Below are 20,267 nucleotides of genomic sequence, written 5' to 3'. Positions count from 1 at the left end.
TGGACCTGCAGACTCTCCTGGGTAGAATGGACACTGTAATGCTGTCTCCCCGAATACACGGCGGCTGTCCATCTCCCAGGGCTTTCTGCAGGTTTGTGCATCAGTGCTTTACACAGCATCTTCACATTTACGAGCCTTCATTTGTACTATTTAGGTTTGTTCTGAACTATTTCTTTCTCATGCTGTTACATAAATGGGATTGTCTCATTCATTACCTTTTGGGATTGCTTATTGTTAGTGTACAGAAACACACCTGAGTCCTGTGATGTATCCTGCAGTGTTGCTCAACTCCCTAGTAGCTGTTTCTTGGGGGGCTTCCTAATGTATAAATCCATCTGGAAACAGATTGTTTCACTCGTTCTTTTAAAGTTTTTTTAAATTATTTTTTAATAATCTTACTTAGTTGCTTAGGGTACAAAGGGTCAAGGGCTACAGGGTGAAAGTGGATAATACCCTTGTTTCCACACTAATATTATCATTTTCCCCTGTATCTGGGGTTAGGGGAGTAACAAAGGGAAAACCCCACCCAACACCTCCCACCCATCCCCGATCCCCAATGGGAGGCATGCTCCAAGGGTCCTGCTCAAGCAGTTCATCAGTTCTGGATTGCTGATAGTTCATCAGTTCTGGATTGTTCATCAGTTCTGGATAGTTCATCAGTTCTGGATTGCTGCCAATCTTGCAGTTCTAATCACAATGAAACCTATTTAGAATCCACTGGCTGACATAGTCTCTTCATGGTTGGGTTCTGAGATCAGCAGTTCAGTTGGAGGGATCTCCAAAGAAACTTCATCTGAGATGATTTCAAACCTGATTCTTGTGTGAACTTGCTAGTACAGACTCCAACACCATCTGTCACACCAATCAACTTATGCACATGCTGGTCGTTGTGATTGCTGGGTCCATTCTGTTTTCAGCCCTGTCTTCCTTGTGAACCAACAGGTGTTGTAGTCCAGCTCAATCCTACCCACTTCATACTCAGTCCTCACACAAACCACTTAGAGCTGCAGCCTAGTTGGGGCGACTCCCCAAAACCCCCACCAGTTCTGCCCCCTACCCTGGCTCCCAAGCTTGCCAGTATGTATCACAGGCTTGTCCAGTATGTCCCACATCCCATTTAGCTCTCACACACGTCAATGGGCATTGAAGCCTAGTTCAACCCAACCAACCTACTATCCAGCCCATACACCTACTGGCAGGTGCCTTTCTGTCTAGCCACCCCTGCCCCTGTCCTGGTTTTCATGCTGTCCAGTGAGAGTGGTAACCCAAGAGGGAGGTGCCCACTATTTCCCTTCTAGGCCACACCCACTCCCAGATTATGCACTCTCCAGGTGGTTCTGGCATTTGACTTGACAGAATTAGCTCCCAGCGCCAGCCTCTGCCAGCTAATACTGTGGCTAAGCCCAACCAACCCTCACCCACTCTAATTTTTGCTTATACCAGTCGAAACAGTCAGCCCACTGTGGCCCTTCCCTGGTCTAGCTCACATGAGGCCGACAGGTGTTATAGCCCTGTCTAATCTGATCTGCCCCATCCCAACTCACGCTTTCCCATGGAAGTAGTTGTCCAGCAGGGGAGCCCACATTCCCCTGTCGGTTTTGCCTCCTTCCCCTGATTATCACATGTGCTGTTTGGGTGGGGCAACCACATCTGGTACGGCTCATCTTACCTTGGCATTGCATATTGTGCACTGGTTTTTGTTGCGACTGAACCTGGCTCGACCCACAATCTGTTCTGGTGCTCTGGTTTGCCAGCGGGTGATGTGAACAGGTTCAGCCTGGTCTGCCCCCAACCCATGCCATGTGTATGCCAGTGGGAAACTTTCCATTGCCTGTTCTGGGCTGTTTCCTATTATGCTTCTTCCGCTTACCTGCCAGGTCTGTATCCTGCCAGAGGAGTTGTCTAGGCTCCTCCATCAGAAACTCTCCCAGTGCCAGATTTCGCACATACCAGTGGGTCCATGAGCCAGCCCTACTCAGTTCATCTCCTGTCCTAGCAGAAACAGTGGCTTTTCCTGACTGGCTTTCAACCCATTCTGGTCCTTGCTGTTGGATGTTTCAGCCCAGCCATGGCTCTTCCACACCCCCATACAGCTCACACATGGTTCAGTAAGGGCTGAGACCTAGCCTAGTCTGTCACACATCTCCCCTGGTCCTCTAGAGGAGGAGTGTTGGAGTCTGGCCCGGCTCGGTGCTTCCAGGCCCAGTCCACACTTGTGCCAAATGAGATTACAATCATATCCTGATCAGAACACAGCCCACATTCCAGCCCATGCGCTCCTTGGTGGGAGCCTCAACCCAGCTAGGGTGTCCCCTTAGCTTCCCAGCCGGGCCTATTCCCAGCCTTAGATCACGTGCAGGCCAGTGATTGCTCTGACTCAGCCTGGCAGAGCCCCTCACCTGTCCTGGTCCCTTGGATGCTGTGGCTTAGCGTCCCTGTCTCACACAGATCAGTAGGTACAAGTACCTACTTGGCATGACCTGTGCTCCATCCTGATTTCTGTTGTTTCTTGTGAGTTAAGGTTTGTTTAGTCCTGCCCATTCTGCACCCTTCCAGTGGCAGCCTGGCCCACCCCACATCCTGTTTTAGGATGCACATTCAGGTGCTGCTGCCTTGGCCTGACCTGACTGTTGTGGGTTCCTTTACCCGTGAGTGATGGCAGGTGGCATGGTCACACCTAGCTTAGTCCATCACAACCCCAGCTTGCAAGCTAACCAGGGGGGGCTTATATTTCCACAGGGTTGGGCCCACACAACCCCACAGAGTTTACCCCCAGACCAAGTTCTCACGCATGCTGGATAGTGTCTTAACCCTGACAAACATCACCACTCTACCACTCCACCACCCAGTAGGGTAATGGTACCCAACACTGCCAAAGAGGCCCCATCCATAGCTTTGGTGTGGGCTGGTATGTGGCGATCAGTGATGTTCTATGCTAACTGCTCATCTCTAGATTCCTAAGTGGGCTGGTGAATCTGTATAACCCAACTTATCTTCTGGATACTTCCCTCCAAACCACCAGGTCTCAGTCCCCACACATGCCTGAAACTTTCATGACCCTGGCACTGGGAATCACCCAAAATTCATTTCTCACCTATACTAAAACTGGCCTTAGTCATGGGCATCCCCAGGCAGCAACTTTATATCTTAAAAACCCCAGAGTTCGCCACCGATGGCAGCACGCAAAGCCTGGCACCACTTGCTGCACTGGCCACCCAGGGCCGAGGACTCATTCACTGCCTTCTGGCAGTGTTTTTGGCATGAGTCCCCAGCATTGGGTCAGACCCGACAGGGGAGCCCCCCACAACCGCCATACTGCAGGTTGCTACAGTTGCCCCCAACCCCAAGGCCCGAACCCCTCCCAAACTTGCCCAGCCACAAGATCTTAGTGGCAGGGCGGAGCTAGGAATTTTAACCCAGTTCCCAAGTTCCCTTATGGCAGACTTACTCTGAGGGAAGAGCTCTCTTGGGTCCTGGGGGAAGCCGAGGACTCATTCACCGCCTCCCGGCAGTGTCTTTGGCGTGAGACCCCAGCATTGGGTCTGACCTGGCAGAGCACCACCCCCCCCAGTCACCACACTGCAGGGAGCTGCAGTTGCCCCCAACGCCAAGGCCCGAACCTGTTTCACTCGTTCTTTGCAGGTTGTCAAGTGCCCTGGCATGACCCACCACACTGCATTACACAGAGCTGGCAGTGGGCATCATCACCTTGCTACTGATACTAAGGAAAGATTCTGGTCCACTGCTTGTGAACGTGCGCTGTTTCATTACCCCGAGGCAGTTTCCCTCCTTTTGGCCCATCGTTAAGAGACAACCACTAAATAAAATCAACTCAGTGACACGGAACAGTGCTCCTAGACTGGCATATACCTCTTCACATAACACCATAAAAACTCCCCAAGGAGGACGCAAACTACAGCATGGACCTGTTCTCAAGCACCAGGAGCTAGGTCCTTTATCCACACTACGCCTCTTAAACTTGACCCTCCAGAGAGCCTGTCTGGGTCTAGGTTTGTGGGAGTCCTCTCTTCCCATCCCTCCTACAGCTATTTCCCTCTCATTTTTCAAAGAAAGGTAGATAGGGGTCACCGAAATATTCTCAGAAAATGTACACTGCTGAACCCCCCGCCTGTGACCTGCCTACAGGCCCTGGTCGCCTCCACCTGCCCGGCACACACGCAGCACTCCTGGTGACTGGCAGGAATGGACCCTGAGACACTGTGCCGGCAGGCAGCTTCCACAGGCAAGCGCCTTTCTCCCGGGACACTTACAGGTGTTTTGCCACTACAAGTTCAATGTTTGTGTGCCCTACTTGTCACCCTGGAGCACTGATTAGTTATATTTGTAACGAGAGAACTATCTGAAGGAAAATGATAACATTCTGACATACAAAATCTTTATACTTGATCTTGCTGAAAGGCTGACACATGATTGAAAGCCACAATCTTTAAAAATACAAACGCCAATCCATGTGCTTTTACAATGGAGCTGAATCATAAGTGAATACAAGACATCCTGAAGCATACGATGTTAAGATAAGACAGCATTTTGAAGATTTCAAGGAGAAAAGGCCATTTAATTTTCATTGGCTATAGATTAGCCTATGCTGCCACTGTGCCAGCCCCAGGGAATACATAGTTTTAAGAATGCTTTTACAGGGTTCTCAGCCAAAGAGAACACAGAAAACCAATCTCTGAAACTCTCATAATTCAAAGACAAAAAAAAAAAAAAAAAAAACGGCAAAGAAAACCCTGAGGGACTGGCCCGGTGCAGTGGCGCAAGTGGTTAAAGGTCCTCACCTTGCAAGCCCGGGATCCCATATGGGCGCCGGTTCTAATCCCAGCAGCCCCGCTTCCCTTCCAGCTCCCTGCCTGTGGCCTGGGAAAGCAGTCAAGGACGGCCCAAAGCTTTGGGACCCTGCACCCGTGTGGGAGACCCGGAAGAAGCTCCTGGCTTCGGATCGGCATAGTATCGGCCCGTTGCGCTCACTTGGGGAGTGAATCATCGGACGGAAGATCTTCCTCTCTGTCTCTCCTCTCTGTATATCCGCCTTTCCAATGAAAAAATAATAATAAAAATAAATCTTTAAAAAAAAAAAAACCCTGAGGGACAACAGAGATGACTGGTCATCTGTACTAAGCACAGGAGTACTCTGGAACAACATCTCACAGAAGGATGACCCCACTGACCTGGAGACAAATCACATCTTAGGAACCAGGAAGGGCCCAGTGCTGTGCCGCAGCAGGTACCTGTGAAGCCAGCACCCCACAGGGGCATGGATGGGTTCAAGTCCTGGCTGCTCCACTTCAGATCCAGTTCCCCGCCAGGATGCCTGATGAAGCAGTGGAGGATAACCCAGGGGCTTGGGCCTTTGTTCCCATATGGGAGACCTGGAAGAAGTTCCCAGTCCCTGCCTTTAGACCAGTTCAGCTCTGGTTCTTATAGCCATATGGGAAACAAACCAGTGGGAGGAAGATCTCTCTCTCTCTCTAACCCTACCTTTCAAATAAATCAATAAATTCTACAAAAGAAGAAAAACCAATCAACCAACCAACTCTGGATTACTAAAACACAAAACCAGAAACACACTAAACAGGCACACTAAAGGGTCTGAGCGTGCGTGTGGAGGCACGGTGTCGGGACAACACAGCGCCTGGGGACCATGCCCGGAACCCAGAGCCTCCGGTACCTTTGCTTCCCCGAGTTCTTTATCGGCAGTCTCCAGCACCTCCTCCTTGTGTCTTTCCAACTGCTGTGCCAACTGGTCGATTTCAGTTAATTCCTGGCAGAGTTTTTCATTTTTGTTACTTAAATTAACAACTTCCGTGGCCACGGTTTCTTTGGTTTCCATAAGCTCTTGGATGTGTTTTTCCAGGTCCTTGTTAGCTTGCTGAAGAAAGTCCACCTGATGCAATTCATAATGCGTAACATGCCTGGATTAGAGAGCTATCCTAAACACCAAACTCCAAACTCATAGTTCAAACACGATTTCAAAAAGATTTGCAGTGAAGATGGTGGGAGGCGCAAACACCTCTGTGCCTCCCACCACCGGGGCCCAGCCTGAGCTCCCAGCCCCCGCCTCTGCCCACACAGGAGGCCGCCCTGGGCACCTGGGGGACTGACTCACAGGAGCCAGCTCTCTGTGGCTCTGCCTGTCAAATAAATAACATGTTTCTTAAAATGTCTTTTAAATGCTGAAAATTAAAGCCACTGTTAGGGTGTATTTACAAATTCATGCTGTCTTTATTTGCAAAACTGACACTGTGTGGTTTAATGAAAGCCAGTGACTTTGATTTCCCAGAACATAGGAAGTCTGTGTGAACTTCTCCCCGACAGAGTCCTACAAATAGGACGTTTCATGGTAATGATGGAGTCTGGACTTCATGTCCAGTACGACCATCACTAGCATCTAGGTGCAGGCACCGAGGACTGGCAATGCAGGAGGACACTGCGAGACGCGCTGCAGGCAGGAAACACGCCAGGACTACAAAGGGGCCACAGGAAGCAAGGTGATTACATGTTGAGACAAGGTTCATATTATCACAATTACATCTATCTCTTTTTTTTTACTTTTCAAAATGTGGCCACTGCACGGGCTGTCACTGTGGCACAGCACACCACGTCACTTCCTGCAGCCCCAGCACCCCGCGTGGCCAGTGCTATAGGGCCCAGCTGCTCAGCCCTGCCAACGCATTGGGGAAGCAGAGGGAGCCTAACCAAGTCCCCCGGCCCTGACCAGTGTGGGAGTCCCAGGGGGCGGTCAGGCTCCTGAACTCAGCCCGGCCCGGCCCAGGACTGTGTTGTTTCAGCAAGGAGCCAACAGATGGAAGCTCGGGCTCTCCCTCTCTAACTCTGCTTTTCAAATAAATACATAAATCTATTTTTAAAATGACTTTTTCATGGCAGTAACCTGTTTCTGGACACTCTGACTCTACTGAGTTATTTCCCTGTAAATCACACCTGAGTGAGAAACTCAGGGTTTAAAGTCTGGAGACCACCAGAAACATCTGCAAATGTGGAGCCTCAGCAAACTGCGAAGGCCGTTACCTGGATATTTAAATGAGCGATCAGCTTTTCGTTGGCTTTATTTCTGTTTTCCAGCGAGAGGACATCAGGGGAGCGACCACCATCCAAGGCCACGGACAGCCGTTCTATCTCTCGTTCTCTCAGCTCAATCTGTGGGCATAAAGTCGTGCTATCACTTTGGAACTGCTGCTTTGAACTCATTAACAGTGAGCACACACTTGCAATACTTGTTAATGCCACAGAAAGAAACCTGGTGGTGGAGCCCGCAGGTGCCAAGCCCTGGGGCTGGGCGTGCTGGGCCTGCTCAAACTAACACACAGGAATCCGGCACAGCGACCACAGCGGGTCCTGCTGCAAAGCCCAGGAAGCCACAGTGCCGGGAACCAACCATCCGCCACCGGGCAGACAGCACGAGCGAGCACAACCAGACAGACTGCCGGCCATACACGGACACCAATCCCCACGCAAAACCGGGAAAACTGGCCGTACACAGAGACCAATCCCCACGCAAAACCAGGAAAACTGGCCATCCACGGACACCAATCCCCACGCAAAACCGGGCAAACTGGCCATTCACGGACACCAATCCCCACGCAAAACCGGGAAAACTGGCCATTCACGGACACCAATCCCCACACAAAACTGGGAAAACACACACTTCCTGCTTGGTTTCTTTTTCCAAAAAGTATTGAAAATAGAAACCAAGTAATTCAAGAAGCAATTCTAGAGTACAGGGTTAGGGCTATAAAGATGAATAAAATGTGGTTGCTGAATTTCAGGGACTCAGAGCTTCACAGGGAAAAGCAGCAGCTAAGCCAGTAACTGCAATGAAATATGAGCCCTCAAGGCCAGAACACAGTCGCCAAAGTAGTTATAGGATGAGGTGACTCAGTCTCATGGTGTGCTGCGCCTGCGGCATCGGCGAGGTCTTCACCAGACAAGCCCGTCACAAAGCCACAATGAGACAAGGGCCATCTCATTCGCAGTGACAGAAAGGCTCGCTGTGTCTTGGGCATGTCAGATGACTCACTCGGACAGTACCACAGTGGGCATGGGCTGGAGCTGCCAATGAGTGGGAATAATCAGGCAGGGGCCCAGCACGGTAACCTAGCGACTAAAGTCCTCACCTTGCATGCGCCGGGATCGCATATGGCCGCCGGTTCTAATCTCAACAGCTCCACTTCCCATCCAGCTCCCTGCTGTGGCCTGGGAAATCAGTGGATGACGACCCAAAGCCTTGAGACCCTGCACCCATGTGGGAGACCCAGAAGAAGCTCCAAGCTCCTGGCTTCATATCAACCCAGCTCCAGCCATTGAAGTTCCTGGGGAGTGAATCATCAAACAGAAGATCTTCCTCTCTATATATCTGACTTTCCAATAAAAATAAATAAATCTTTAAAAAAGAAAAAAGAATCAGGCAGGAGCTTTGATTATGCTGGACTACTGGGTGAACCGACTAGAACGCACCACAGGCAGGAAGGCCCACTGCAGGAAGGGATGAGGGAGTTAGGGTTAGCACACGACAGTGGCCCAGGGTGGAACGCAGCACAGAGCGTAAGGAGTGCTGGGACAGGAGAGATGACAGAACATGGGGGGTGGCACTGTGAAGGCAGGAGGCGACCCAGAGCGACCCCACTGCCCAGTGCCCACAGCACCAACACGGCACAGAACACGAGGCTAACAGACTTGCAGCAGGAAACAAGTGGAAGTCCACAGTCAGTGGCTCGGCAGAGCTCGTGGTCGGGGGTCAGAGGTCACCAACGCGGCAAAATGCTAACCAAGAGAGCAGGTGAAGACATCTGAGGAAACACACAAGGAGAGGAGAGGGGCTCAAAGAACCCAGAGAACAGAAACAGCCCTGGCGGCAGGTGCAAAGGCACAAAGCAAATCAAAGGCTTTCCAAACAAAAGGAAAAACTGACAGACAACAGTGTTACAGACAAGTTTCAAAGAGAAATTAGTAATAATGAAAATACCGCAGAACAGGAGAAAAGGTCCTGGTGGATGTGACCGTTAACTCTATCGACCGATATGACAGGGCTGGGGGCAGAAGGTAGGGAGCGAGCAGGAGGTGACGATGGGGGCAGAACAGGAGGCACCAAGCACACAGCTCTGCTGGGATGCCTGAGGTGGGCCCAGCGCAGGTGCCAGGAGGGAGCGGTGAGCGGCAGACACGTGTCAAGGGCCTACACGGTGATGGTGCTGCCACCTCCTCTGCTATCCCTGCTCAAGTGTTGGTCCAAGCACAGTAACTGCTCGCTGATGGGCACTGACCACAGGAAGGCCCTGTGCAGGGCAGGACTGCAGGGCACAGGCCTACCCGGGGAGGGCACCATCCGGCCTTGGCCTGGGAGAGCTGAGCGCCTTGCCAACCTCACAGGGAGGGGAGGGAAGCTGTCACCAAGAAGGGTGAACTTGGAGGCTGCAGTAGGTTTGAGGACAGCAAGATTTAGAAATGGAGCTGAGAGAGCAAGAATAACTTCAAGCAAAGACAAGGTGAAGGCGCTGGACAGCAGAGCAGGCTGGGCTATGCCTCAACACGCCACGCTGGCAGGTCCACTCCAACAGTGGGCCTGCTGCTTCCCCAGCCAGGGAAGACTGGCCAGTCCACGCTCACAAAGCACTCGGGGGAAATGACATGGATGGCTACGAACCGAAAAACACTAGTAATACTTAACTCACACATGCAATTCACATTTCTAACATCTTTTTCTTTTAATTCTACTTTGAGCCAAATCATCTTCAAAGTACTTTACAACCTGAGCAGCTGCACTCAGCACACAGGCACATCTCTGCCTGCACCAATCATTTCGCTGCAGAGAAACGTGGTCACGTCCCGTGCAGGAGACGAGCAGCACTGCCCAACTGCGCCCACAGTGAGCTCAGCAGGAAAGCCAGCCGCTGCCCCCGCAGTCAGAATGTAGCCAAGGCGGCAGCAGGAAGCAGGAGAGGGCGAAGCTCGTCGTGGTTACCACCTCCCTGCGTGTCCACCAGCGCCCCGCCTCAGCAGGGCCTGGCCCCGCCGACAGAAAACAGCACGGCAACAGACACGCTCAAACAGCAAAACCTACGCTTCAAAAAGGCCTGCAAACAATTATAAAGCGCAGCATCCTTTAATAAGATTCTTCCTGAGATGCCAATAGTTACATGGCTATGAAACTAGACTTGCAGAGGCAAACGAAAAACAAAACAAAACCAAAACTGCTCTTCACTGCCACCCAAGGAAGGGCAGGGACTAGTGCCTGAGCTGCCCGGGCCAGGCAGTCTGTCCACTCTATCGGCGGCATCGGAGACATACCGCTGCATTCAGAGTCACAGCACAGCCACCGCGAGCTCTGAGGCGCAAGTCAGGGCCAGCGTACCTGCTTGCTGTAGTCTCTCACTCCACTTTCCATCACCGCTAACTTTTCTTGCAACTGCTGGACTTCCTGTTGAAGTTCTTGAATCCTGAAACACATTTATAACTGATGCCGACATGGTCTTAAAGAGGCTTTTGAATTTTAAACATTATTTTCAATTTGAGAGATAGACAGTAAGAGACAGAGCCCGAGTGAGCGAGCGAGCGAGCCACGCCCCACCTGCTGGCAGCCGAAGCTGGAAACACAGTGAGGCTGGCAGCTGGGCACCCTCTCTTGATGCCCTCACCCGCTGGGTCCCCAGGTGCTCCTAAGCAGGAACCTGGAGCCCGAAGCAGAGTCAGTACTGAAGCGCATGTATCCTACGTGGGGTACAGCCGAGCAGCACCTCACCCGCCCCAACACATCCTTGGTTACACCTGGGCTCTCTGCTCTGAGCGAGGGACGAGGCGCTGCCCAGAGAGCCCAAAGTCCCCCCGCGTCCTGCTCCGCCCCAGGACAGCACACTGACTCAGAGTCAGCTTTATCAAAAACAGATGAAACACTGAGTGGTAAATAATATAAAACTGATCCACTATGCAATCAAAAGCCTCACTATGATCTGTAGACAACTTTTAGCTTCAAGAAACTTGTGGTCTAGTGCAAAACTCCCAAGAAGTGAAACGAGGAACTAAATTGTGTTTTCTGACCCTAATCAGCCCTCCATCGACTACAAACCATGCCACTTCTACAGATGAGAAAAAAACCCATACCAGAATTTTTCAAGCAACTACCTCAACAAAACTATTCCTTCCAAAATTTGTTAATTCTGAGAGTGAGGTTTTTTTTTTTTTCCAAATTATCTGAATCTTAAAGGCATATATTTGCACTGTCCCAAAACGGCACCACCCACTTTCACACCGGGGCGATAAATCAAGGCCCACTTTCAGGAGACTCCTTGCCAGGGGTGGAGTGAGGCTAGATCAGCCAGCTCCTGGTACCGATGGAGCCGGGGCATCTGCAGACCGGGCTTAGCAGGCGTGCACGTGTGACTGCCCTCACAAATGCACGAGTGACTCAAAACACAAAACTGAACAACACAAGTAATAATTTTAATAACTAATGGTTAGTCTGCGACACCCGGATCCTAACAAAATTCCATAAATTTGGAAGTACTAAACAGCTCATGGGTGAGGTCAGACATCTTTGTGCCCACAGGCAAGGATACTGGATGAAGAGCTCCCAATCAATGCTTCCTATCATTTATTCTGCTCAAGAAACTGAAAATCTCCCCCATATCTGCACAACCTTCAGCCTAAAAGGTCACCTGCACCACTTCCTCTCCCTCCCCTGCAGCTGAAATGCCCGCCCAGCGGGCACCAGGCAGACCATGACCCCCGCTCGCAGGCTGCTGTGAATTCCTTCCAATTTGCTGAGTGACACTTTGTGTGTGCCTCTCAGAGCTGTGACACGCCTCACTCATCCTGACAGTCCGAGAACACTCCTGCCCCGCAGGCTCGAGGAGTTCCAATACGTGGAACTGATGCGGGATTCCAACTGAAGGAAGTAATACAAACAGCCAGCCAGAAAAATCACGAGACGTTTTCGGATCCAGGTGCCCACAAGCTCACGTCCGCCCACATCTGACCTAAGTCTGCATAATAAGGAATCCCATAAACAGTAACCTAATCAAAGCGAAGCTGACTGTCCAAGCGCCTGCACCCGAGCAGGGCACCGGGATGTTACGGCAACCGCAGACAGGAAACCATGGAGACAGGCCTAGCTAAGAGCAAAGTTTCCATTTACTGAGTGCCTGTGAGAAGTTCTGGCCAGAGATTGGCGACTACACACAAAGGACCCAAGTCCTCCTCCCAGGAAAGCCGGGCCCAGGCACACCTGTTATCAGCCACCTGCAGCAGGTCTGCGATGTAGGGGTCCTCGGGCTGGGGGACCGGGTAAGAGCTGACTTCCGACGGGGGCGCCGGCTCGTCGATCTGCATGCGCTGCCGCCTAAAAGCAATGCTTCTTTTCTTGCCACCTAAAATCACAAGGTGCATCTTTACAAGAAACAAAGTAACAAGGTATTCCATTTAAACGCCCCAGGCTAGCCTTTCTGATACAAAACCACCTCAGCAAAGCATTTTCCCCTCAGCTGTAGATATTCAATCTGATCTTTAAACAATGTATTCCTAGAAATCCCAAGACAGTGGTTATAAAACAAATTTTATGCACCTGTCTAAGTGCCCAGACTTCCTGTGTTCCTCCACGAGAAAAGATTTTAGCAGGATTACAAGCTGAGTGTAAGAAATAATCACAATTATGTCATTACAATGTCACGCAAGGAGCTTGGAGGACAATGCACGCCTGGCCTGGGTCCTTGGACTCGCCTGCAAGAACAGGTCCTACTTAATGAAAAAGGTGGAGCAGTGGGCATGGGCCCTGCTCTAAAAGAATACGGCAGCTCATTCGGTGCTGGAGCAGAACAGAACTAATTGGACAACAACCCCAAACAAATGACAACAGAAAGAAACCCAGGTGAATGGAGCCAACAGACACTGGGAAGGTGACATCACCCTCAGATCGGTGAAATCAGCAGCATTCCAGAACTATCCAAACCACGTGGACAGAACCCTCAGAATATGGACACACTGAGACTCTGGGCTGATATGAGGTGGCGGTTCCTCGTGCCTGGGTCTGGGACGTGTGCAAAGTCAGGAGTGTTTCCCTCTCTGTCTCTCCCCTTCCCCAGGAACAAGAAGAAATTGCAAATTTGGAAACAGTGAGTTCATCCAATTTTCCCTAACCCTCGATCCTTCCCACCCTGATCCACTATGTAATCATTATAAAAAGTAAAATATATATGTAAAAAAGAGCAAATAACAAATTTTACTCAGCAACATTAGAACATGATGCAACATTGTCATAAAGCCAAGCCATGCTATAACCTAAATTGTTGTTTGTACAGAATGTTTTCCAAATTATGTTTACAAGTGGTAGGGGTGAATCACCATCCTTAAACAAGATTTTTAACCTTATTTTCCTAAATGGGAGAGACAGGGAGAGTGGGCAAGCTTGCTTCCATCTGCTAGTTCGCTCCCCAAACGCTGGGTTTGTCCAGAGCCAGGAACCCAAGCCGGGTCTCGCACACGCCTGGCAGGACCCCAGGCATCTGCTCCGTCACATGCCTCCCAGGGTGAGCACGGGCAGGACTCTGGAGAGATACTGCAGGTGGGCGAGGAGCCCAGCATCCCACGGCGAACTGAGGCCAAACCCACCAAGACCAAGTACAGTCTGCCTTTTTTCCTTCCACAGTAGTAGACTGAATTTTGTCTTGAAAACACTGACCTGGAGTTTGTACTACAGCATGCAAATTCTTTTCTTGAAGTTGCTGAATTTTTTCATTTTTAGCTTTGCCCTCTTTCTCCAAAAGCTTGAGCTTGTGAACATACTGATTATTAAGAAACTTCAGGTCGGCTGTTTCCCGGGCACACTTCTTCAAAGTGGTTTTCAGGTCTTAATGTTAAAAAGATTCAAGGCTATATTTTAAAGATCAAGAAATCCATGCAATTTCTCCATCTTACAAAATTCAATCAATGCCATTTTGAAGGTTCCACCTAATTCATTGTAGTCTGCTATCAGTGCTAATGAAAATAACTCTCTACGTACACAAAGGAATTTCACTCTCCTGCTCCTCCGGGAGCCTGACACACTCATGGCCTGTGAGCCAATGAACGGGGTGTGAGGCAGGACTGCCCATTCAGACAGAGGCTCGAGGGTAATTCATGAGACAAACCTAACTACCCCGGCCTACCAGCTTTGAAACCACCCTACTCTCTCTCTCATATAACTTTTACCTTACTTCATCACTTTTGTTTTTCAATAAGGGGGAAAAAAAACTGTTTCCAGAATGTTTCTTCAGTTCTAGCATTCAATGTTCCCCATTATTTAATCCAACTTAACTTAATTCTAACATGTCAACCCCCAAGCAGTGGCGCCAATGCAGCTACAGAATGCATTTGCAACTGCCCCCTTCGCAGGACCTGAGGACCCCCACAGTGGCTCAGGTGCTTGTACATGGACTGTCATGGCTTCTCAACAATTTCAAAATCAGACCTTAATTTTTGTTACATATCAGACAAAAAAGGCAAAGAAACGCTGCACTTTAAACTCCCAAGTTTCCACTCACCTCTTACATGCTGGTCTGAATGTTCTCGCACTTTCATCAACTCCAGGTATAACTCATTATTTTCCCTACTCAATCTTGCATTTTCCACTTTATAGGGCTCCAACACAAAATCAAAATTGGCGCTTTCTTTTTCCGCTTTCACAGTAGATAATTTTGCTTGCCGAAGGCTCTCTGTCGTGTGAACTAAGTCACTAGGACCCAGGAACAGAACATGTTAAACCCGAGGAGACAGCCCATTCGCTTCCTAACAGCTAGAAATATATTTCTACACGTTTAACAGATGCATTCATGTGAAGAGAGATCAAATTTTGAATAAAAGCATGAGGGTTTTTTAAGGAAGCAAGAAGCCCTTGCAAACAGGATGATTTGCAAGCCACAGACACACACACACACCACTTTCCATCCCCTCAGGGCCACCTGGAGTCTGTAAAGGGACCTGGTCTCTGGAAGACTGAGCCCCTAGTTCTCAGAACACAAACCAACGGACTAACCGCTCCCTAAACTCAAGTGAGCAGGAACGCACACAGCCGTCAGCACCGTGCAGGCTGCAGAAGGGGGTCTGCAAGTTCACGGGCCACAGGATATGTTTTAACTTCTTCTTCCCACAAACATTCAAATCATTAATTACTGTAGCCACTGCAGAAAACAGTGTGTAGATTTCTTTTAAAAAACAAAAGAAACAAACCTAGAGGCAGGAGGCCAATGTACTGGCTCAACTAGCTCATCCTCCACCTTGCAGCACAAGCATCCCATGAGGGCATCAGTTTCTGTCCCAGCTGCTCCATTTCCCATACAACTCCTGCTAGTGGCCTGGGAGGCAGAGGCAAACGGCCTAAACCCTCGGGTCCTTGCACCCGCATGCAGACCCCAAGGAAGCCCCCACCCATTGTGGCCATCTGGGGAGTAAAGCAGTGGATGAAGAATCTTCATCTCTACTCTCAGTAAATTTTGCTGTAAATAAAAATAAATAAATCCTTTAAAAAAATTAGAAAGAGACTGGCCGTGGGATCCAGTGATGCCGCTACTGGATATATGCCCCAAACACTTGAACATGGCGTATTAGAGACGCCGGCGCCACTGTGTGTCTAGCAGCACAAGAGCCACAACCAGCCATCAGCCCAGCTGCCCGCCGTCAGATAAATGGAAAAAGAAAATGTGGCATATACACACGACGGCATATCATGCAGCTATTAAGAGAAAGAAACGTCAGTGTGTATCAGTATTGCTGCAATTAGTTTTGTAAAATCTTATAACCTGTGACTAAATTCGCTATATGCGAGTGAGTCATTTCTTCATGTAACCATTAGTTACCACCACGCTGTACTCCCACCGAACTAAGGGGCTTTCGCTTGCACTTGTGAAACTCTGTGTTTGGTGAGTATTAAGCCTTTTTACTGTAACCTAAATTTACAATGTTATCTCAAAAACTAAAAAACAGAAACAAAAGGAAGAAAGGAAGGTGGGAAGAGGGGAGGAAGGCCGTATCACCATGTTCTTAAGAATTATTTGAATCTGTTAAAAAACTAATCAAAAATAAAACACCAAAAGAAAATTATAATTAATTAGAGCCAGAGGGTAACATGAGAAAGACGCAGATGCAGATGGTCCAGCCAGACGGCCACTGAGCCAGGGCTGCAATGGGTGAGGCCAGGAGCCAGGACTCCACCCAGGGCTGCCCCATGGTGACAGGGGCCTAAGTACTTGTCCCCCCAGGAGCCCTAATGGGAAGCTGGGCCACAGGAAGCAGGTGGGACTCAAACCAGCACTCCGACATGGGATGTGAGCGTGGTGCAGGCTGCTCACTACGCGGAGCTCCTTCTAGGAACTAGACTCAAGTACCCTTGTATTCTGACAGTTTGGCAAAATGTCCTACCATTTCCATGCCCGTTCTATGTCCCATGGGCTAAAGGCACTGATCAGTGATGAAGGGTCTCCAGTCACAAGGCTGGCCCTCCAGAGGCACAGGCCGCTGTGAGTGCCACTCCACAGTGCAGACGGCAGGCCCCAGGTACATCCTGCAGCACATGCGGCTCAGGAGCGCAGAGAGCAAGGACCTGCTGGTGACTTCACGCCCGGACACCACACTGCAGGGGACAGACACCTGGGCCAGCCAGGAGGCACCTGACAAGCCACCGGCAACACCGCAAGATCTCCAGCCACCCACCCCTCCCCGTCACCGCCTCTCGCGGCCCACCACGACAGACCCTGACAACTTCCCTGCCCCAACCTCAAGCCGCTCCAACACAGTTCCTGAAGAAAAGGGGGAAAATCATAAAAAAAAAAAAAAAACTTTCCAATTAAAGCAGCACATGACAGCTAAACCAAGGCCAACAAGATATTAGAGAGCCATTGCTAACAGGACAGAAAATAAAGACCAGGAAAGCAGACAGGGGAGCCGGGACGGGCTTCTCCACAGCAGCAGAGACCCCCACAGCCCCACTCTGGCCTGCGCAGTGAGCGGTGGGCACCAGGCTCCAGCAGGGCCAGGCTGAGGAAACAGGAGAGAACTCATGCCGTGGGGCTCACAGACTGCGCCCCGCTCCTACGGGTGCTCGAGTTTTCACCTGAAAAGCTTCTCCACCAGCGGCAAAGACTCCACGGCCAGAGCCTGCCGGTAGCCGAGCTGGTCCAGTCTCTTCCTGATGTTAGCGTACTTCCTCTCGGCAGCCGTGGTCATCTTGTCTTCCGGCCTCAGTTCTTCTCACGTCCAGAAACTAAAGTCCTAGGAGCAAAGAATGAAACAGCACCACGTGAGCGGGCCCAGGACCGAGACCGACTCTTGGCAAAGGAAACAACTCTTTTGTTGTTCTTCAGCAGTCACTGAAACCCAATCCCTGTGACATTCATGTTGCTGTATTAAAGTATGCCTCTTCAGAAACTTAAACGTGTGCATTAAAACAATGGAAGAGTCTAGAATAGTCAGCCTGAGGTGGGGAATGACAGTCAGTGGTCCTTCCCAAAGTGCTAAGCAGAAAAGAAAAACTTGACAAACGGGACAGCACCAAGATTAGGAGTGCCTGCTCATCAAGACAGTCCTCCAGGACGTTTAAAGGCAAACCGAAGTGTGGGAGAAGCAAGCACGGTGCACGACACAGAACCTGCATGAGGGCCAACAGGAACTTCACAGCTCAATAAGAATCCAGCAGGAAAACATATTTGGATTGAAAGTGAAACTTGGGCCTGGTGTTGTGGCGAAGTGGGTTAAGCCACTGGATGTGATTCTAATATCCCAAACGGCCGTCAGTTTGAGTTTCCCTTCTACCAGCCTGGGAGAGCAGCGGAGGACAGACAAGTGCTTGGGTCCCTGCACCTGCATGGCACATCTCCCTCTTGCTAACTTAGCCTTTCAAATAAATTAACTAAACTTTAAAAAAAACCCAAAACACTGAAAATCCAGTTTTGCCTGTCTTGGTACTGGCACTTTGCCAAAGGGAACCTGCACAGAAGCACTGCAGAAAAAGCATTCACCTGTCACCAGGGAAATATCATCTGGAACCACAGTCGAGGCCAATGGCCTCCATCCCACACACACATGCCAGATGGCAGCAAAGCTGGGAGCGCCGGCTCACAAACAGGGTACAGCCACTTGGGGCACAGTCTGTCACCCTGAAACTTCCACAAGAGTGTCCCAGTGGAAACCCCCTGAACACCTGTCGACAGAAGGGTGGGTGAGCCAGGCACGCCACGACCTCTGGATACATGCCAGGGACGCTAAGCAAAGCAGCCCCCTGCTGCTCCACGCACTGCAGCAAACCCCAGGAGACACCCACACCTGTGCCAGGCCAGAGTGGCCTCAGGGCTCAGCAACAGGTAGCATCGAACCGCTGCCACAGACACCATGCCAGGGGGAAGGCAGGGGCGGGGAGGAGGGGTGTGGACACAGACCGGCACCTCCCCGGGGGCCCTCAGCTCCCCCAAGCCCCTGTCCTGGTGTCACTCCTGCCCCACACCCTCCCTCCTGGGCCAGGGGCTTCCGGCAGGCATGCAGGAAACTCCTGCAGACTGGAGGAAAAAAACAACCGACCCCGGACCGCCTGAGCACGGCCGGGGCAGGCCGGAGCCGGGACAGGGCCTCCAGCTCGGCCTCCCCAGGATCCACACCTCGGCTACTCCCGGCGCTTTAAAACACCATGACGGCCAAGGTCTCGGGCTCACATCCCGCCCATCCAAACCCTGCGGGGACGTCTCCAAGCTTCCAGCCAAGACAGCCTCAAACAAACGCGCGGGGCTCTCGAACCGTCCACCGCGGCCTGCCCCCGACCCCCGAGCACGCGGCCTCGGTCACCCCCAGCCCGCGGGCGCCCAGACCCCGCAGCGCGCCCCCGGCCCAGCAGCCCCGGAAGCCCGGGGCGCGCAGGGAGCGCTCCTCTCGGGCCCCGTGCCCCTGCACCTCCCGGCGCCCCCTGCCCCTCTCGGGCCCCCTGCCCCTCCCGGGCCCCGCGCCCCTGCCCCTCCCGGGCCCCGCGCCCCTGCCCCTCCCGGCGCCCCCTGCCCCTCCCCGCGCCCCTGCCCTCCCGGGCCCCGCGCCCCTGCCCCTCTCGGGCCCCGTGCCCCCTGCCCCTCCCGGGCCCCGCGCCCCTGCCCCTCCCGGGCCCCTGCCCCTCTCGGCGCCCCCTGCCCTTCCCCGCGCCCCGCGCCCTCTGCGCGGCCGGCAGGCTCGGAGCCCGGAGGCCGGAGCGGCCCGGGCAGGCCCCGCCGCACTCACCGGCAGCCCCGGCCGCCGCCGCCGCCGCCTCATCGCCCGCGGGCCTCGTCGCCCCCGCCGCCGCCGGCTCCGGCTGAGGGGCAGTTTGAAAATGGCGCGGAGAGGGCCTCGGTCAGGGCCGGCCCGGAGGAGCAGGAGGCGGAGGCGCGGCGGTTGCCCGGTAACCGGGCCGGGTCGCGAGGGCGCGCCGGGAACCCGCCGGCCGGAAGCGCGGGGTCGGGGCGGGCGGCGGGCGGCGCCCCCTGGCGGCCGGGCCAGCCTCGGCGGCTGTCCGGAAGCTGAGCACCTGCTGCGCGCCCCGCGGCCGTAACCGCTCCGTAGGTTACAGCCCCTCTGCTGCGCACAGTGCTGCATCACCTCCCTTCTGTGTGCCGGTCAGCTTGAGCCTCAGGAGCTGCTGGCCGGCGCTTCCAGCAAGCGACCGGCTGGGTTCTGGACAGGGCTTCCATGCGGCTCACAACCACGCCTCTTTTTTCTTTTCCGTTGCAGAACAAAATTTGTGTTTGGAAAGAGGAGGCTGTAAATCAACATAACAGGATGGCTGCTGAAGAGCCAGCCAGCCAATCAGGATGCCTCTTGAGTTTCCTTTTGCCCCAAACACACACCACTTAGAAAATGTGTACTGAAACCCCGTAAGTGCAGAGGAGGGGAAGTCCAAAGCCACAAGATAGCTCTGCTCCGAGTGACTGGGGAAGCCAGGCTCGGGCTAGCTGCTTACCCAGGTCTGAGGGCCATGAGCACAGCGGAGGGGTTGGGGGAACAGCAGCCTGGCCCCCTGGCGGCACAGGGATGTTCCTTAGCGGGGCTCCATGGGGGCATCGAGGATGGAGACGTGGCAGAGGTATCAGAGAAAAAGGAACGCCGTCACTGCGAACGGACTTTGCTGAAGAAATCGGACGCACGCGAGCATGAGCCCACAAGAGAAGCCATGAAAAGGAGAGTTCTCTCTGATGCCGCCGTTTAGAAGTGACCTGGAAGGCCATCTAGTTGGCCTCACTCCTGTGGCACCTGCTGGG

General features: G+C 52.2%; 1 protein-coding gene across 1 annotated transcript in view; it reads right to left on the bottom strand.

Annotated features, from left to right (window-relative positions):
• CEP135 (centrosomal protein 135) overlaps nt 1–19,290 on the bottom strand; it is a 59,937-nt gene extending 40,647 nt beyond the window's left edge. The window contains exons 1-8 of the mRNA XM_040966553.1: nt 19,252–19,290; nt 17,111–17,268; nt 14,547–14,737; nt 13,706–13,873; nt 12,257–12,398; nt 10,388–10,472; nt 7,048–7,176; nt 5,690–5,905 (exon numbers count right to left, since the gene is read on the bottom strand). Coding sequence (XP_040822487.1) covers nt 5,690–5,905; nt 7,048–7,176; nt 10,388–10,472; nt 12,257–12,398; nt 13,706–13,873; nt 14,547–14,737; nt 17,111–17,223 — 1,044 coding nt within the window. The 5' untranslated portion in view covers nt 17,224–17,268; nt 19,252–19,290. The remainder of the gene's footprint in view (nt 1–5,689; nt 5,906–7,047; nt 7,177–10,387; nt 10,473–12,256; nt 12,399–13,705; nt 13,874–14,546; nt 14,738–17,110; nt 17,269–19,251) is intronic.
• Between the last annotated feature and the right edge of the window lie 977 nt (nt 19,291–20,267).

This window comes from Ochotona curzoniae, unplaced genomic scaffold (genome assembly GCF_017591425.1).
Source record: "Ochotona curzoniae isolate NIBS_2020 unplaced genomic scaffold, NIBS_Ocur_1.0 scaffold_4506, whole genome shotgun sequence".
Lineage (NCBI taxonomy): Eukaryota > Metazoa > Chordata > Mammalia > Lagomorpha > Ochotonidae > Ochotona > Ochotona curzoniae.
This window is presented reverse-complemented; position numbering and strand designations above follow the sequence as displayed.